This window comes from Stigmatopora argus, chromosome 22, assembly GCF_051989625.1.
Source record: "Stigmatopora argus isolate UIUO_Sarg chromosome 22, RoL_Sarg_1.0, whole genome shotgun sequence".
NCBI lineage: Eukaryota > Metazoa > Chordata > Actinopteri > Syngnathiformes > Syngnathidae > Stigmatopora > Stigmatopora argus.
Genome location: NC_135408.1, coordinates 9,703,391 through 9,717,817, shown reverse-complemented (window position 1 = coordinate 9,717,817; position 14,427 = coordinate 9,703,391). Strand labels below are relative to the sequence as shown.

The 14,427-nt window shown below is 40.4% G+C and overlaps 1 protein-coding gene across 4 annotated transcripts in view; it reads right to left on the bottom strand.

The window, feature by feature from the left end:
- Positions 1–14,427, bottom strand: part of gabrb4 (gamma-aminobutyric acid type A receptor subunit beta4) — a 105,456-nt gene that overhangs the window by 15,581 nt on the left and 75,448 nt on the right. For all 4 annotated transcript variants that reach the window (XM_077591544.1, XM_077591542.1, XM_077591543.1 and 1 more), the window contains 2 exons: positions 1,907–1,974; positions 595–815 (listed from right to left, as the gene is read on the bottom strand). In XM_077591544.1, coding sequence (XP_077447670.1) covers positions 595–815; positions 1,907–1,974 — 289 coding nt within the window. The remainder of the gene's footprint in view (positions 1–594; positions 816–1,906; positions 1,975–14,427) is intronic.

Sequence of the window (14,427 nt, the reverse complement as noted above, 5' to 3'; positions counted from 1 at the left end):
AGAAAAAAAAGCTCATGAATTAATTCAGATTTTAAAGGCACCTGATGTGTTAGTTTTAGCATCCCAAAATGGATCTTAGATTTTTTTCACAGATTTCGGGAGGGGCAACAAGCTTCATGCTTTTAAAAAAAAAAATAGATTACAGTATATTACTATTGGATATGACCGTGATCAGACGTTTGGTCGCCCGGACCCAAACGTGCGGCGACCAAACAAGGTAAAACAACACGGTCTACGCATCAATCAAAGCCAACAATGGCCCTGAGCAGTTTCACTGAGCGGATGTGCGAGTGTATAAGTGTGTATGTACATGCGTTGTACCTTTAAGAAACTACGTCAGTCAGGGTCTAACAAGTTCTCCAACAAAAAACAATAAAAGTCCGTGAAATTTGGAGCTTTCCTTTAGCCTAATAATTAATAGGGCATTAAGTATGACAAAATAATAATTCGCAGTTTGTATTTAGGGAATTTGAGCGACAATTTTAAATGGTAATTATCAATAACCTTCCGGGCGACCAAACGTCCGGTGACCAAAAGTCCGGCGACCAAACGTCCGAGTACCGCATATGACATGGTCATAGTGTTTGTTGTTACCTCAGCCCGTACAAGACGGTGCCGTCGGGGTGCAGTCGGATCATTCGATTTTTAACCGTCACTCCATGCAGAAAGGATTTCTTGTCATTAAGGAAGTAGGTGTCCGGGAGCCAAAGCTGATCCGCCACACGGTTATCCAGAGTCAAGTTGAGGTTCAGCTCACCATAAGCCAAACGCTTATCTCGCCAGCTTTGCTGGAAATACATTGTGATGGTATAGTCCTGGAAAAGGGGGGTTGGGGGGTGGTTTCACAGAAACAAACAAACAAAAACAAAACATTTCAATTATAAAAAATGTGTGCTTCAGCAAGAAACAACATTTTCTGTTCCCGGAATCTTTTTGCCGAGCATTCGTGCTCTCGTGAAAACATTGGCCCGGGAGCCTTCGTAGCTCGGCGGACGTTTAATGTCTTGAAAACAGCTGCCATTGACGACTCCCTTGAGTTTTTGGGAAGGATAAATAAAATCACAGAGAGCCAGGTTGGGTGAGAAGGGAGGTGGCTGCACCACGCCAATGTTCTTCTCAGCTAGGAAGAGTGTGCAGGCGTGTTGTCATGGCGAGGAAGCCTTGACTTGTCCTGCCACAACTCATAACGCACCTCGTGTTCTGAACAAATCAAATGGGATCTTGTTGGAGAAATGCGGGTTGATTGGTGGTCGGTAATGTCGTAGTTTGTATTTGGGTTTGAAATAAACAATCCTTCAACAGTGATAACACCTTTACGTATAGGGATTATTAAGGAAAGACTGTTGAAAATAATAATATTGAATGAAAAAAGCTGTAATCGCATATAAGAGTTGCTGGGTTACAGGCATATTTGTGCACAGTTTTCAGAAATATGTATTTACAGAACCTAACCCAGTGGTTTTTACCCAATTCTCTTAAACACAAGAAAGTGGAAGGATATTAATTTGGCCCTGGTATGCTTTGATTTTTCTGAAAGAAAAAAATATGGACACCCTTGACCAAACCATTTACTGAGTCATGCTTATTAAAAGTGTATAAGTATGTGTCAGTATGGTCACAGTGAAGAGTAATATGTAAGATTCATGCATGAATGTAGAAGAATAAGGGCTTGAGTTCTACAGCATGTAATTAAGAGTGTGCAACATTTTGCGATTATTATACATGATATAAAGTATAACCTGGGGTGAGTCAGTTCCGCTTTATTTATAGAGGCACACTTGAGCCAAAGTGATTCAGAGAACACATGACACAAAACATCAAGTACTGATGCGACCTCAATATGTTTTGAACATTTCATTAGCACTGAAGGCAACGTGTACCATGATCCTTCATATTTAGGACTCACCATGTTTACTTCGGAGATGGAATCGATGCTGGCTATGTTGATGCTCATCCCAACGATGACCGGAGCACCTGAGGGGGGGAAAAAAAAGAAGAAACCTTACTAAAGAAAAAGGCTGAACGAATGTGAAGTGCAAAGCACCGATTTAACTCATTAGCTGCTATAGACCATGCCAAACTTAAAAAAAGAGGTTCCTCCCATAAAACATTGTAAAAACACGCAGTCATCCATGCTGAAGCAAGAACAAAGTAGCCCCCATTTGCATGATTGTAGTACATCTTGTAAACAGATATGCAGAGCAAATTGCTTACGTGTACTGTAAACACTTAAGCCGTCTTAAATATTCAGACGACTTGTTTTTTCACACTGAGCATGCAATGACGTTGCAAGAAAGCAGCTGTGGCTGCTCATTGTCGTGGCGGTTATCAACATCATCGAGGTAAAAGGAATAAAAGGTCATTTTTGTATTTTTGCAAGAAACATTAAGTCGATGCATGTCATTTGCTTTCATTTTTGCCACTGAAAACATCTTTTTGTACCATTTTTGTGCCACAAGCAATCAGAACATGGCTTATTGGCTACTCAGCCAGCCTAATGCTATATGGGGGATGGTGGGTGTAAAAAAAAAAATACTATCACGCACAGTGTACAGATTTTTTTTTTTGTTTAGCGCCTGTACAAAATTGCTTTTTGGCACAAATGACACTTTTTTGGTGAACACTGTCTCTTGAACTAATTAACTCCATAGGCCTCCAGTTAAAAAGGCCGCAAAACATGATCACTCAATGCCATCAATACTAGTCAAAAAACTAATCATACAAAGCTAGTAAGCGTGTTATATGAGTTTATATTTTGCCAGCCATGTGCGCAACGAGATGAACACCTTCAAATGAAAAGTAAAACATGAGAATTGCTGTCCACATACTAAATGTGTCATTTGCCTTTGTCAATCGGTTCATTTTTGCAAAGCAAAAATAGCACTCGAGTTAATAGGGATCTTTAATTTAGTTTGAGTTGGTGGTCACTGTAAAAAAGAAAAAACTGACATGTTGTCTGATGTCCTATATTCTTCTTTTCTCCGGGGGCCCTTCTCCTCCCAGTTTCCGAATGCCCCGAAGCTTTGTCATATCCCCTGACCCATCTCTTTGCAAACATGGAGAAAAAAGGCAGAGGAAAGTAGAGCCATTTTCCAATGCACTTTGAGAAGGCAACCAGTAACTGTTTTCCCCAGAGATGTCAAAGTACATTTCTTCGTGAGATGAGGAGAAAGCGAGAAAGCAAAGTCTCGCTCTCTACATATTTTGATGGCGTTTTGAAGGAAATGATTCTCGCTTTGTTAGTACAGCTTTTTCAAAATATGCTCGTGCTTAACTTGTGGCTCAGAGGTCGGCTCATTTTTGCAAAACGTCATCAAATACGTATTTAATCCAATGCCCAACTAGAGTGATTAAAACTAGTCATCTGAAAAATATTGCCAGTAGGATAACAATGTCATCTCACAATGTATAGTATTCCTTTTAAACCACTTTGATCGAGTAGCAAGATGTCAACTTCATCTTGTAATCACCAAAATAGCCCTCAACCACCAGTCATCAATTCAAAGCCAAATGGTAATTAGCAAATTGATCTGAACATAAAATGGAAAACAGGTATTTTGGCGGCGATGACGGCTGCAATTTGTTTTTGTAAAAACACGGGACGCACTTCCATAAAGGTCACACGGATCATGTTTTGATGTAAACACACTGAAACCATTTAAAACAAGTCTTTACCCACAAGTCTCTCTGCTCTATAGATTAGTAGAAATGAACAAAATCTCTATTTATGAACATTGATCCAGTGGGTATATAATCATATGACATAATGCCATATTTAATGGATTTAATTCAGGGGTTGATACAGCTCTTCCCGCCTGGAGGCAATTCAATACACGTATGTAAAATGTATAGTACAGTAACAAGGCCGTAACGCAACATTGAATGCCAATGGCCTTTGCTTGACTTGCATGCTGGCCTCTTGTCATATTTATGGTTAAATGCGTCTGACATCCATGCACGTTACAAATTCAGAATAAAGGAAAAATCCCATTTCGAAATACAGTGGTACCTCGTGATACAACATGCTCGTCATACAACTTGCTCGTGTTACGACGAAAATTTCGATCGAATAATTCGCTCGCGATACAATTACATTTTCGAGATGCGACCAAGCCAGGTGGCCATGACATGAGAGGCTGTTTATCATTGTAGCGCATCTCTTTCGTGTATAACTACTATATCTACGAGGACTGAACGATTTATTCAGACGAGTTTCGACCAGGAAACGCACAACGCGAATGCGCGGGCAAAAAGAGGGCTTTCTGGGTAATGAAGTATACTCGTGCACACAACACCCATAGCCAATGGCACGCTTTCTCAGAATAAAACTTCATGACCCACAATTAATATGTGGGAAGCTCAGCTATTGCATTTCCAGTTATTCTTTCTAAGGAAAGAAGCTCCCGCGATCGTTCTTTAAAGACTATTTCTCGTTGGCAAGTGGTCGTGCGTTATCCTATTCTGAGGACATTTGTGTGCATCATTTTTGGAATATTTTTGAAGGCAATACAACAGCAAACAGTCCATCGATAGCGAACGTGAGGGTGGAGGCGTGGCAAACCGCTAACCTGGAAAACGAAGGTAACAAAAGACAAAACTAGAATTCAGTTTTGTGTAAAGTTACATTAAACATATGTTTGAGTGTCTGTATATATTTATCCAAGTTAAATTAAATGTGTTTGTTCGTTTACGAGTGCCGTGGATAAAGTCCCCCCGAAAAGCCCCCCACCCCTCCGCCTCCGTGTGTGTCGTTGTCTCTCCCCTCCGCGAAATGCGTCTAATTTTACATCTATTAAACACATTTTATTACTATTAAACCACTTGTTATTTATTACTTTGTCAATATATGGCGAATTAGAAGAAATAAAACATTTTTTTCAATCCAATATCCTGTTCTTGGTGTTTTTTCAGAGGGTTGGAACGAATTAATTTGTTTTCAATTCATTTCAATGGGAAACGTTCGCTCGAGTTACGAAAAGCTCGACATACGTTCTCAGTCTCGGAAGGGATTACGATGGTATGTCGAGGTACCACTGTAAATGTATGCAATAGTCATGAAAAGTGTTCACACATGCAACGTCAGCCCAATTGGAATAAGTGCCGTACGAGATACGACTTGTCGATAGCTGCTAATGTGGTTCCCTTTAGTCTTTCAAATAGCGAGTGTTGCTCAATTGGCCTCCAATCAGCTGAACACGACATGCTTTTATCATGGAGAGGCAATAGCGGCCAAAGCAGCTACTTTACAAACGACGCAATCGTCGCAAAGAAAAACTGCCCACGTATAAATTCATCCCCTTTCGGCGACTTTCGTTCGGGTTAACAGCGTTCATTCAAGTCTCTCGTAACACGATAAGTCTGCCATTTTGGGTAATTACGGGCTTTATCAGTTGTCAAGGGAGTCGAGTGCTCGTCTGCCAGGGAGTGTTTGGATGAAAGCGCAACACGGGTTTGTTTGAACCCTTCATCACACGACGGACGCTAAACTAGACGTCATGAAACAGAAAATGTTGGTGCTCCAGGAAAAAGAAAAAAAAAAAGAAAAAAAAAAGAGCTGGCAAGCCAACAGTAATGTGGGTGAAAGCGCCCAGCTGGTGTAAATGATTTTGTTTTTGATTAGACATTTTAGAATATCAAAGAGCACGCTGTAAAAAAGTGCTCCCATTCGTAGTGCACCAGCGTCGGAAAACAATAATAATAACAGTCATGAGTCACATAGAAGAATACAGCCACGAGAGGTCAACCATCGATTTTCTTCAGCGCACACTTAAATGAAATTCTGAAGAAATGGGGAAGAAAAAGAAAGTGAAGGAAGAAGCGTAATTTTCCTGGATGTGGTCTCCAAGGGTAACCATCGACGTTATTGGATTCATTGAACGCTTTCTCGGCGAGTCCTTCATGTCATAACGCTCACATGCAAATGCTTCCTCATTTGAATATGCAAAGATAGATTTATTTGAACAAACTGCTTTTAGAATGGAGAACGTCTTTCTTTTAGTAAAGCCGACTGAAAATACATTTGATGGGCACCAAAGAAAACACAAATCTTCCTCTTTAAAGAAAACTCGGAAAATAAACCTATTGCCTAGCAACAGAGGGCTCCATAGCAACTGTGCGGCATTTTTCCTTCAGTGTTGCAAGAGAAGCATGATTTATCCAGGCGAGTGTGTTTTTTTTTTGCTTTTGTTTTCAATGCCGGTTGCACTTATGAAAGCCTTTCCGCAAGAAGCGAACCAATAAAACAAGATCTTGCGCCAAATTCTTCCCCCACATTTAATACAGTGTTTCGCATCAATTATTTCTGCCTCGGCAGAGAAGAAGCAAGGAAAGAATGGCAGGAAAGCAATTGTAACTCACGCTGTTGAACACTGATTGTGATTCAGCAAAGCCGACGTTTGAAATCAACAGCTTCTTTTGTAACGCAATTTGCACTATTGTGTTACCGTCCTTCACTCTTTCAGTGCCATTGACCGTGACAGACGTCGGATTGTGTGCCGTCCCTTTAAATTGAAACGAGTTAATCGCTATTAGTTTGAAGTCAACACAAATTGTGCGCCAACTCCTGGCCAAAAATGTACATCGCAGAGTAGATCTATTTATTGCACCAACGCCAATCGATATCGTCCGATCGTACAGTGCTAATTCCCATTCATCTTGATGTTTTAACAAATCCATTCTTTCATTTTCTAGACCTAAGCCTGCTTGCACAGGTCACAATTTTATCGCAAGGCGAACTTTCATCGAGACTGACAACATTCACACCCACTGGCTAATTTCCACCTGACTTAACCCAAGTCTTCCCACTGTTGAGAGGAAATGCATTAAAAAAACCCTCAACATGTAGGCTACCATGTAACATGTCCGTGTCACATCGATTTCAGCAACACAAAACCACACACCACGCCACGCCGCCCTGAAGAACATTTTGTAATTCGGCCTCAAAGATGAAGTCATCTGCCAAATATTTTAAAATGCAGGACAAACACGGTCATGGCTCTCCCAAGAGGCAGCCTGCATGCAGAGGCACCATAAGGAAATTTGCTTTAGGCAGGAGCATGAATTGTCTTTGCATGTACAATCCTCAAACGCATTACATAAATGAACTGTTCTTCTCACTTCATGCTATGTTTTCCAGCACAAACTGGACCAAAAGGACTAAAAATGCTCGTCTCCATTAACATCTCTACGGAGTCACATACCGTAATTCAGTGGCGGGCCGTCAGGGCCTTCAAGCTTCTCTGCTGGCCTAAGAAATATCTGAATCATGTATTATATTTTGTCCATCAATACTTATTAAATAATTCCAAATTGTCTGTTAGCTTCCTTCCCCCCTGGTTGCACTGCTTCCAGATGTGTTTTCATATTGAAGCATTTAACCAATCACATTTCAGCCATTATTTGTTGACAGGGTCAGAAATCTGCCTCAAGGCCTTCACAATCAGTTCTGCAGGCTCTGCTGCATTAAACAAGCGTCGATAAGACTGTTGCTTTAACCAATCAGAATTCGATTTGGTGACACCAGGCCTTCTCGCAGGCGTAAGGATACGTCATCGCTTTCACCAACTATGATTGACTAGTGACAGAGTAGGCGGGCCAAAGCCAGAGTGAGCCAGCCAGAGTGAGCAAACTCAACCCACAATGACAGATTTGCTGCCAAAGCCATTTTCAAGACGGACTTTTCAAGAAAAACATCATTAAGAAAGGTCGGACAACCCCAAAGCAAAGCAAGCCTGTCGCAACCGGGAACGAACATTTTCAGCACTAAATCGAATAAAAACGTATGCCAGAAATACGACAGGACAGGCGCGACTTTCAGCATTAGCTTCGATGGCGATAGAAAAGGAAGAAAGAAAGGAGGATGGATATTGTGTACAGTTAAATGATTTTTGTTGAGTAAAATATGGCTATATTCCTAAATAATATTTCAATTGTATGAGGTTATTATTGATGATTGTTTATGTGTCGCAGCTGTAGCTGCAGTAGAGGTTTTATAGTTGAAGGCGCTACGAAAAAATGCACGGACCGCCACTGCCGTAATTAAACATTGAAATGGGACCTCTTGATGAATATCGGACTTGAAGCTGGTGAAGTCAAGGCGGTCTAAAAATCACAGACTTGGATGACTGTCACGACCCTGTCACAATGTTTCTATGGCGACACATGCTAATTTACAGTGCAGTTAAACGCCACACTGCACAAAACATGACCGCATGTGACGTCTCCGAGCGAAAAGCTTTTTTTTTTTTAATCGCAAGGACGCGTGTACACGGCTTGGCAATAGATGTGGGGGAAAAGTTTCTATTGCCGCAGCTGCTGCGCCGGGTCGGACAGAAGTGAAGATGCTGCAGTATGGTGAAGAAATACTGGTGAATAAAGGGAAATCATTACAGCAGCTCTGACATGGGGAACAGAAAGAGCCAGAACAGAAGGCAAAAGAAAATGATGAGGTAAAGCGAGAGAGCAGAGGCAGTATATCACCAGCAGTCACAAAGACAGAGGATAAGTAAAGGTGGCCTCATCTTATCGTCCTTTCCTGTCACAAAACTCGGGGCTGATGAATGAAACCTACTGAGAGATTCCCCTAAAAAGCTACATCATATGAACATTCCTTCATGCTTGCATACACTGATTTTGGCATTGAATTATGAAACACTGCAGATATTATCCGGGGACTTTCCAACTCATAAATCAACGTCCCACTAGAAGCTTTAATAACGCACCTCGACTGATAAAGGCTCATTAAAAAGTTGGTTAAGTTCGCATTTCAGCAATTTGGACAAAATACGATACGTGTCGGGAGTACGTTGGACAAGTAGCCACGTGAGAGAAAGTTTGGAGAACTTTGCACCCCTTTGGGCATCCTAATATGTACAGCGACAATATACCGCACTAACCGTTGTTTAACAAAATTGATTTGCTGCTCTTACAATTTTACGAGCATATGCAAAATCCATTTTTTTGTGTATATGATTAATGTTGTCGTTGCGATTTGGATAGTACCCCTGGGTATAAGGTTGAACGGACTGGATAATTAAATTGGCTCACTTTGCTATATGAGGTAAGCAAACAAATCCAGTTTAACCACTGCTGAAAATGAAGTGTTAAATGTGAAAAGTCTTCAACAAAGAAGACAATTTCCTCAACGGAACCTTTACCTTAGTATTGAATTTAGAGTCATGACTGGTATAGAAATTATACTTTTCATATTTATCCATCCTGAACCTTGGCTAAAGAGGAGTCATTCATTTTGGTACAATTTAGCCTTCGACATATTTTTGCAGGTCTAATTCTAGACATCAAATCTATTTCAACTGGGAAGGCTGGCATTGATTAACTGTGTAATAATTATTACCTAATCATAATTTTAACAGGGGCCCTGCAGGGATTAAACAATCTCTGCCAGCTGTCCTCGTGTCCCAGAATTGAGGAGCTATCACCCTCGATGGCTGCCAAAGAGTTAAAATTTAAAATAAATTCATTTCAAAAGCAAGATATTTCACACCCAATTCCGATCCACTGAAAATGAAGTGATCAGGCCTGATCAAGTGATTAGAACAGGGATGTCCCTAATAAAATGTATTATTTATTTGCATGAATTGAATTATTCCTTGAGTCAATGTTAGTGCTATGCATATATTTTTCCCAAGATAGGAATAAGTGGAGAAGGACAGCCATGGGGGTCTTTCAACTGACGCCATGTTGCTCAACTAATCTCCTGAGTAACCTTGCATGTAACCTGCATTAAATCACATTTATAGTACTTCATGTCAAGTTCTGCCAAAGGCACGTGAACGATGAAGACAAAAAAATGCAGGTTTAAATCCATCCCAATGCTTTAGGTAGGATTGGAACCGCAAATATGTTTATGAATTTATTCAAATGTGACCATTACATTATCTCTGCTGTGTACAACTAATTAATGGTGCTGGCTTTTGTTTTGACAAACATTCCAGTTCAAGTACTAGGATGACCTCGTTTTGCTGGAATGTATAATTCAGTCAACTCAAAAGTGCTACAAATACTTATAAAAGGAACAATTACTAAGCCAAACTGGTTATTAGGTGTTTGTTAATTACCATCCTTTCTATTCCAAGTAACTACAGAGCATTTATACTTTGTTTCTTTTGCAGGAAGTCTAGCGCATTTCCTTCCATAAAAATGTCATCTTATAGAGAATCGGGTATTGCTGTAAATACTGCATATTCCATCATTCTGTTATGCACATCTCGGGAAGAATTGTGTCCATCATGTCTATGTGCAAAGCTTATTTATACGCCTGCCTGTTAGGGTTCAATAACGGGATGGCTTTTTAAGTGCGCTTCCTGGTAGTGAGGCTGACGACATCTATCTTCGGTGTACTTCCAATGACATTTCTAGCCTTGTTTATCTTCCAGAAACAACGGAATGGCTGCAACTTGTCCTTGGCCCTGTCAAGGACACACCACTCATCAATCACTCTACTTTCAAGATTCGACTCACCGGGGACGCTTGAAAAGAGGGGAAAATTCCTGCCCAATATCTGACCTAGGTTTTTTTTTTTACCGTTTGTTTTGTGCAGGTTAAGCGGAATACGTCCTATCAGCATTTTTGCACCTCCGTTTCAAAGTTGCTGAAAACAAGCCTGTGAATGGGAGGATAAAGTATTTGCCGTCACCTCCACGCTATCCCGGAGCACCTCTTCCACCCCCGCCGCCGCCTGCCAACATGCACACCTCATTTAATTCAAATCGAAAATCTAAGCGAAGGGAAAAGCGCCCAGCTTGAGCATTTTCTGCTGTGTTTCCTTTGTAATAAATCACCGCACGTTCTCTTTTCATCAGGATAGATATCACTTGTACATGCCCCGACATCCATTCTGGGATTCTGACAACACGCTCCTCTTTTGTGCTGAATGGGCATTACTTTGTAACTGAATTTACGGCCGCGCCTGCGCTATCAGCCCGTATATGCAAAGCGGCCCCGCCATTTGACATGTGGCAGCAGAGAGTTGGTCTCGCTTATTGGAAAAGTATGCAATGGCCTTGGAAAACGTGGCCGCCGTGAATACTTTTTTAGCTTCTAAATGTTTCTGATGTCCAGCAAGTATCAGCCAGAGGTCAGATGAACACTTTTCTCCAAAGGTCTAAAATTGAAGAGGCCTAAATTCCTCAAATACTGCCTGGCAATGAATGATTGTTTTTTTTTCCTTTTCCAGTCTAGCAAGCGTTCTTATTGGATTGCTACTTTTAGTCTGAGATCAGGTGGTTACCGTCAAAGTCCATTTGTGCCTCACAGATAGTGTCTGGCTGGCGAATTCCAGTGGTCCTGGCACCTAGCTATGCTTTTTAATGTTGGAGGTCATTAAAGTGTCACATGTACGCTAATGCTCTCTCAGCTGGAACCATTAAAGCTTAAGTGCATTGTGATGAATCTCTCATCCAGGCATTGAAAAGCTGTCCCATTTCAACATACCGTATGATACACGGGGGCACTCTAAATTTATTCGAAATACTACAGTACGTCGCAGAAAGACGTCAAAAGACTGCATAAAGTTGGGGAATTTCTTCGTGTTTTAACGTAGCATCCAGTTTAAAGCTTCTGTTGACCAAAGGCCAAATTATTGAGACTTTGGGGCAAGTCCAGGTTGACACAACAATGATAAAGTAGCTTGCATTGTATGCATATTATGATGCGACCACCTCAAGATGACAGACGCAATATTGTATTCAAGTGAATAAGGCTTTTGTCTAATGATCAAGGTTATTTCATTTTTGTTTTCAAGTTGCGCTGAATAACTTTAAATTGCGGCCATGCCCCAACAGACAAAAAGTCTTGTAATGTAAGCAATAAAATTCCCCCAATATTGTATATTTCAATACCCACTCATTGGCGTTTGCAATGATCAAAATAATCATAAAGATAGTAATTGAATAGTATTACCTGCCTATTCTACCATTTGACCTCTTGCACATGGCTAATGTAATGCGTTGAGGAAGCTAAGCCTTACATATTGTGATGGAAGCTTTTAATACTGACACTTAGCCAAGAGGAAAAGAAGGAAAGAGCCTTAGAATCTCTTTACAAGGACAGGTTACTTGCTCCTGTAACCCAAAGAACTCCCCAAGGGACTCAAACAGTCATCTGGTTCTTGGGTTTTACTCTCAGCAGAGCGATTCATTACCCTGACTTTGCAATCCCAGCAGCCTACTACTTTCTCTTCTGTGCTAGCTGTCTAAAAGCCACAAATGTGATCATTTATTAATACAACTTGAACTCAAACCCTTTTCGATCCTTCTCCCTGCAATGCTGCATATCATATTATATATGATCCTGGTCAGTGGAAAAAAAATCTGCTCGTATGCCCATCAGTATGCAAGGCATCATAAACTATAAAACTGCCAGACATATTCAGCACATTCCAGATTTCTTGTCCAAGTGACCAGCAAAGAACCTAAAAGTAGGCTAGTAGTAGGCTTACAATTTGGATTCAGCCCGTGAACTAAAGGTTAACGTGACTACTTGCAAGAGAAGCAGCTGACTGATGTTAGAACTAACCGACAAGACATTACGGCCTCCAGGCCCGAGGTTAAAAAGCTTCAACTCTCCACAACGAGATGCTTTGAAACTGGCTGGTGCTGTTTAACTGGAGAACTGACTGTCCATCTAAATCTAAAACACAATGCCAAAAAAGAGAGAACATCAGTATTTTGTATGCAGCGTCTACACAAATAAAATCTAATACAAATAAAATAAAACCCAACAATGAACATGGGCATCTAACGTGATCTGTTATCCATAAATAAATGTGTCTATATGTCAAAGTATTACGACCGTAAAGCAAATGTATCTATTTGTCGTTAGACTGAAAACATTTTGGGATGAGAGAAATAGCTGGCATTCAAATTCCGGATTGGCCATTTGCAAAATACGTTTTGTCACGAGATACGTATACATGCAATACTATAAGTATAGTCTAAACAAAGGCCTGAAGCTTACAATTCAATTCGACAATGGTTAGCAAAAAAAAAATAAGGGCGGTTGAGTTCATTTGTGCTGATGAGCGTGTTTGGTTAGAGGATGTACCAGATATCAGGCTGCAGCACTCAGTGGTTTTAAGCAGGTCAATGCTGACTGCTTGTACTTGTAATGTTATGTTCAGATGAAAGGCCTCACATAATTGTCAGCTTACTCTTTGGATTACTTTACGTTATATATCAAAGGACAAGTGATTGCTCTGCAAATATTTGGCCAGAACAGCCAATGGAATAACAATTGATCTCTCTGAATATCACATCACTCACGTGACCAAAATGTCCATCAGCGCTTACGACCCACTAATGTCGGGGAGATGTCAGGAAGCCAAGAGCAGTTTAGATTGCATCCATATCGTTTATAGACTTCGTTACACTACTAATTCTAAATGGCGCCGCAACATAGTGGACTGACTCGGGGTTAGAAACATGCTACATTGGTTAGCGGGTGAATTTCATTGTCTATATGTGTGAGTTTAAATTGTTGTTTGTCAGATAGAAACCACACTTTGGCTAAAATCTGCTTTAATTGGGTCTAGCTCACCCATGTTTGTCCAAAGTTAGGGTATACTTTGCCATATTTTGTTGAATATCAAATCTTTCATTTGCTTGAGCTATTTTGACGACTTGTATCGACAAATGGGGTACCCAGACGTTTGGTCGCCGGACGTTTGGTCGCCCGGACGTTTGGTCGCCGGACGTTTGACAACATGACAGAGTTTACTGTTGAAACCAGCTCTCAAAATTATATTCATGAGAGAGAGAGTTTAATATCTAAATATCTACTGTTGAAACCAGCTCTCAAAATTATATTCACCCGGGCGACCAAACGTCCGGGCGACCAAACGGTATAAAAGTCTCTATCGCCATTTTTTTGCGTCGTCATTAACGCCATAAAATAGACGTGTTTGACTTATTGTTTTAGGTTGCAGCACTTCAAGCATTGAACATTTGTGGCAGGTTTAAACTACTAAAAATGTATTATAAAGCAGCCAATCAATATCATGATAAATGTTTTTATTAAAGACTTTTACCCATATTGCGCAGCACTACTTCCACAATTAAAAGTAATGTTTGGAAGAATTTTCAAAGAGATTTGCACAGACAGAAGGATTCAATAAATTTGTTTAGCAGCGAGACATTAAAATTAAATTAATGCGGCAGAACATGCATGAACATAAAATTTGCAAGTACTTTGAGCTTTATCCCGATGATACGTTTCAGGTTATTGTACGATCATTTCTGGTTAGGAAACACTGCTGTAAATTTAAGTGAGACGATTGCATTCCTTGCACTCAATTAATTAACATCACACTTCATTAACATGTCCCTTCAATGAAAAGTCTGCTTTGTACCAGCGTTTGATTTTTAAATGCAGTTAAATGGAAAAGGTTGCCATACAGATAGTCGCTCGCTG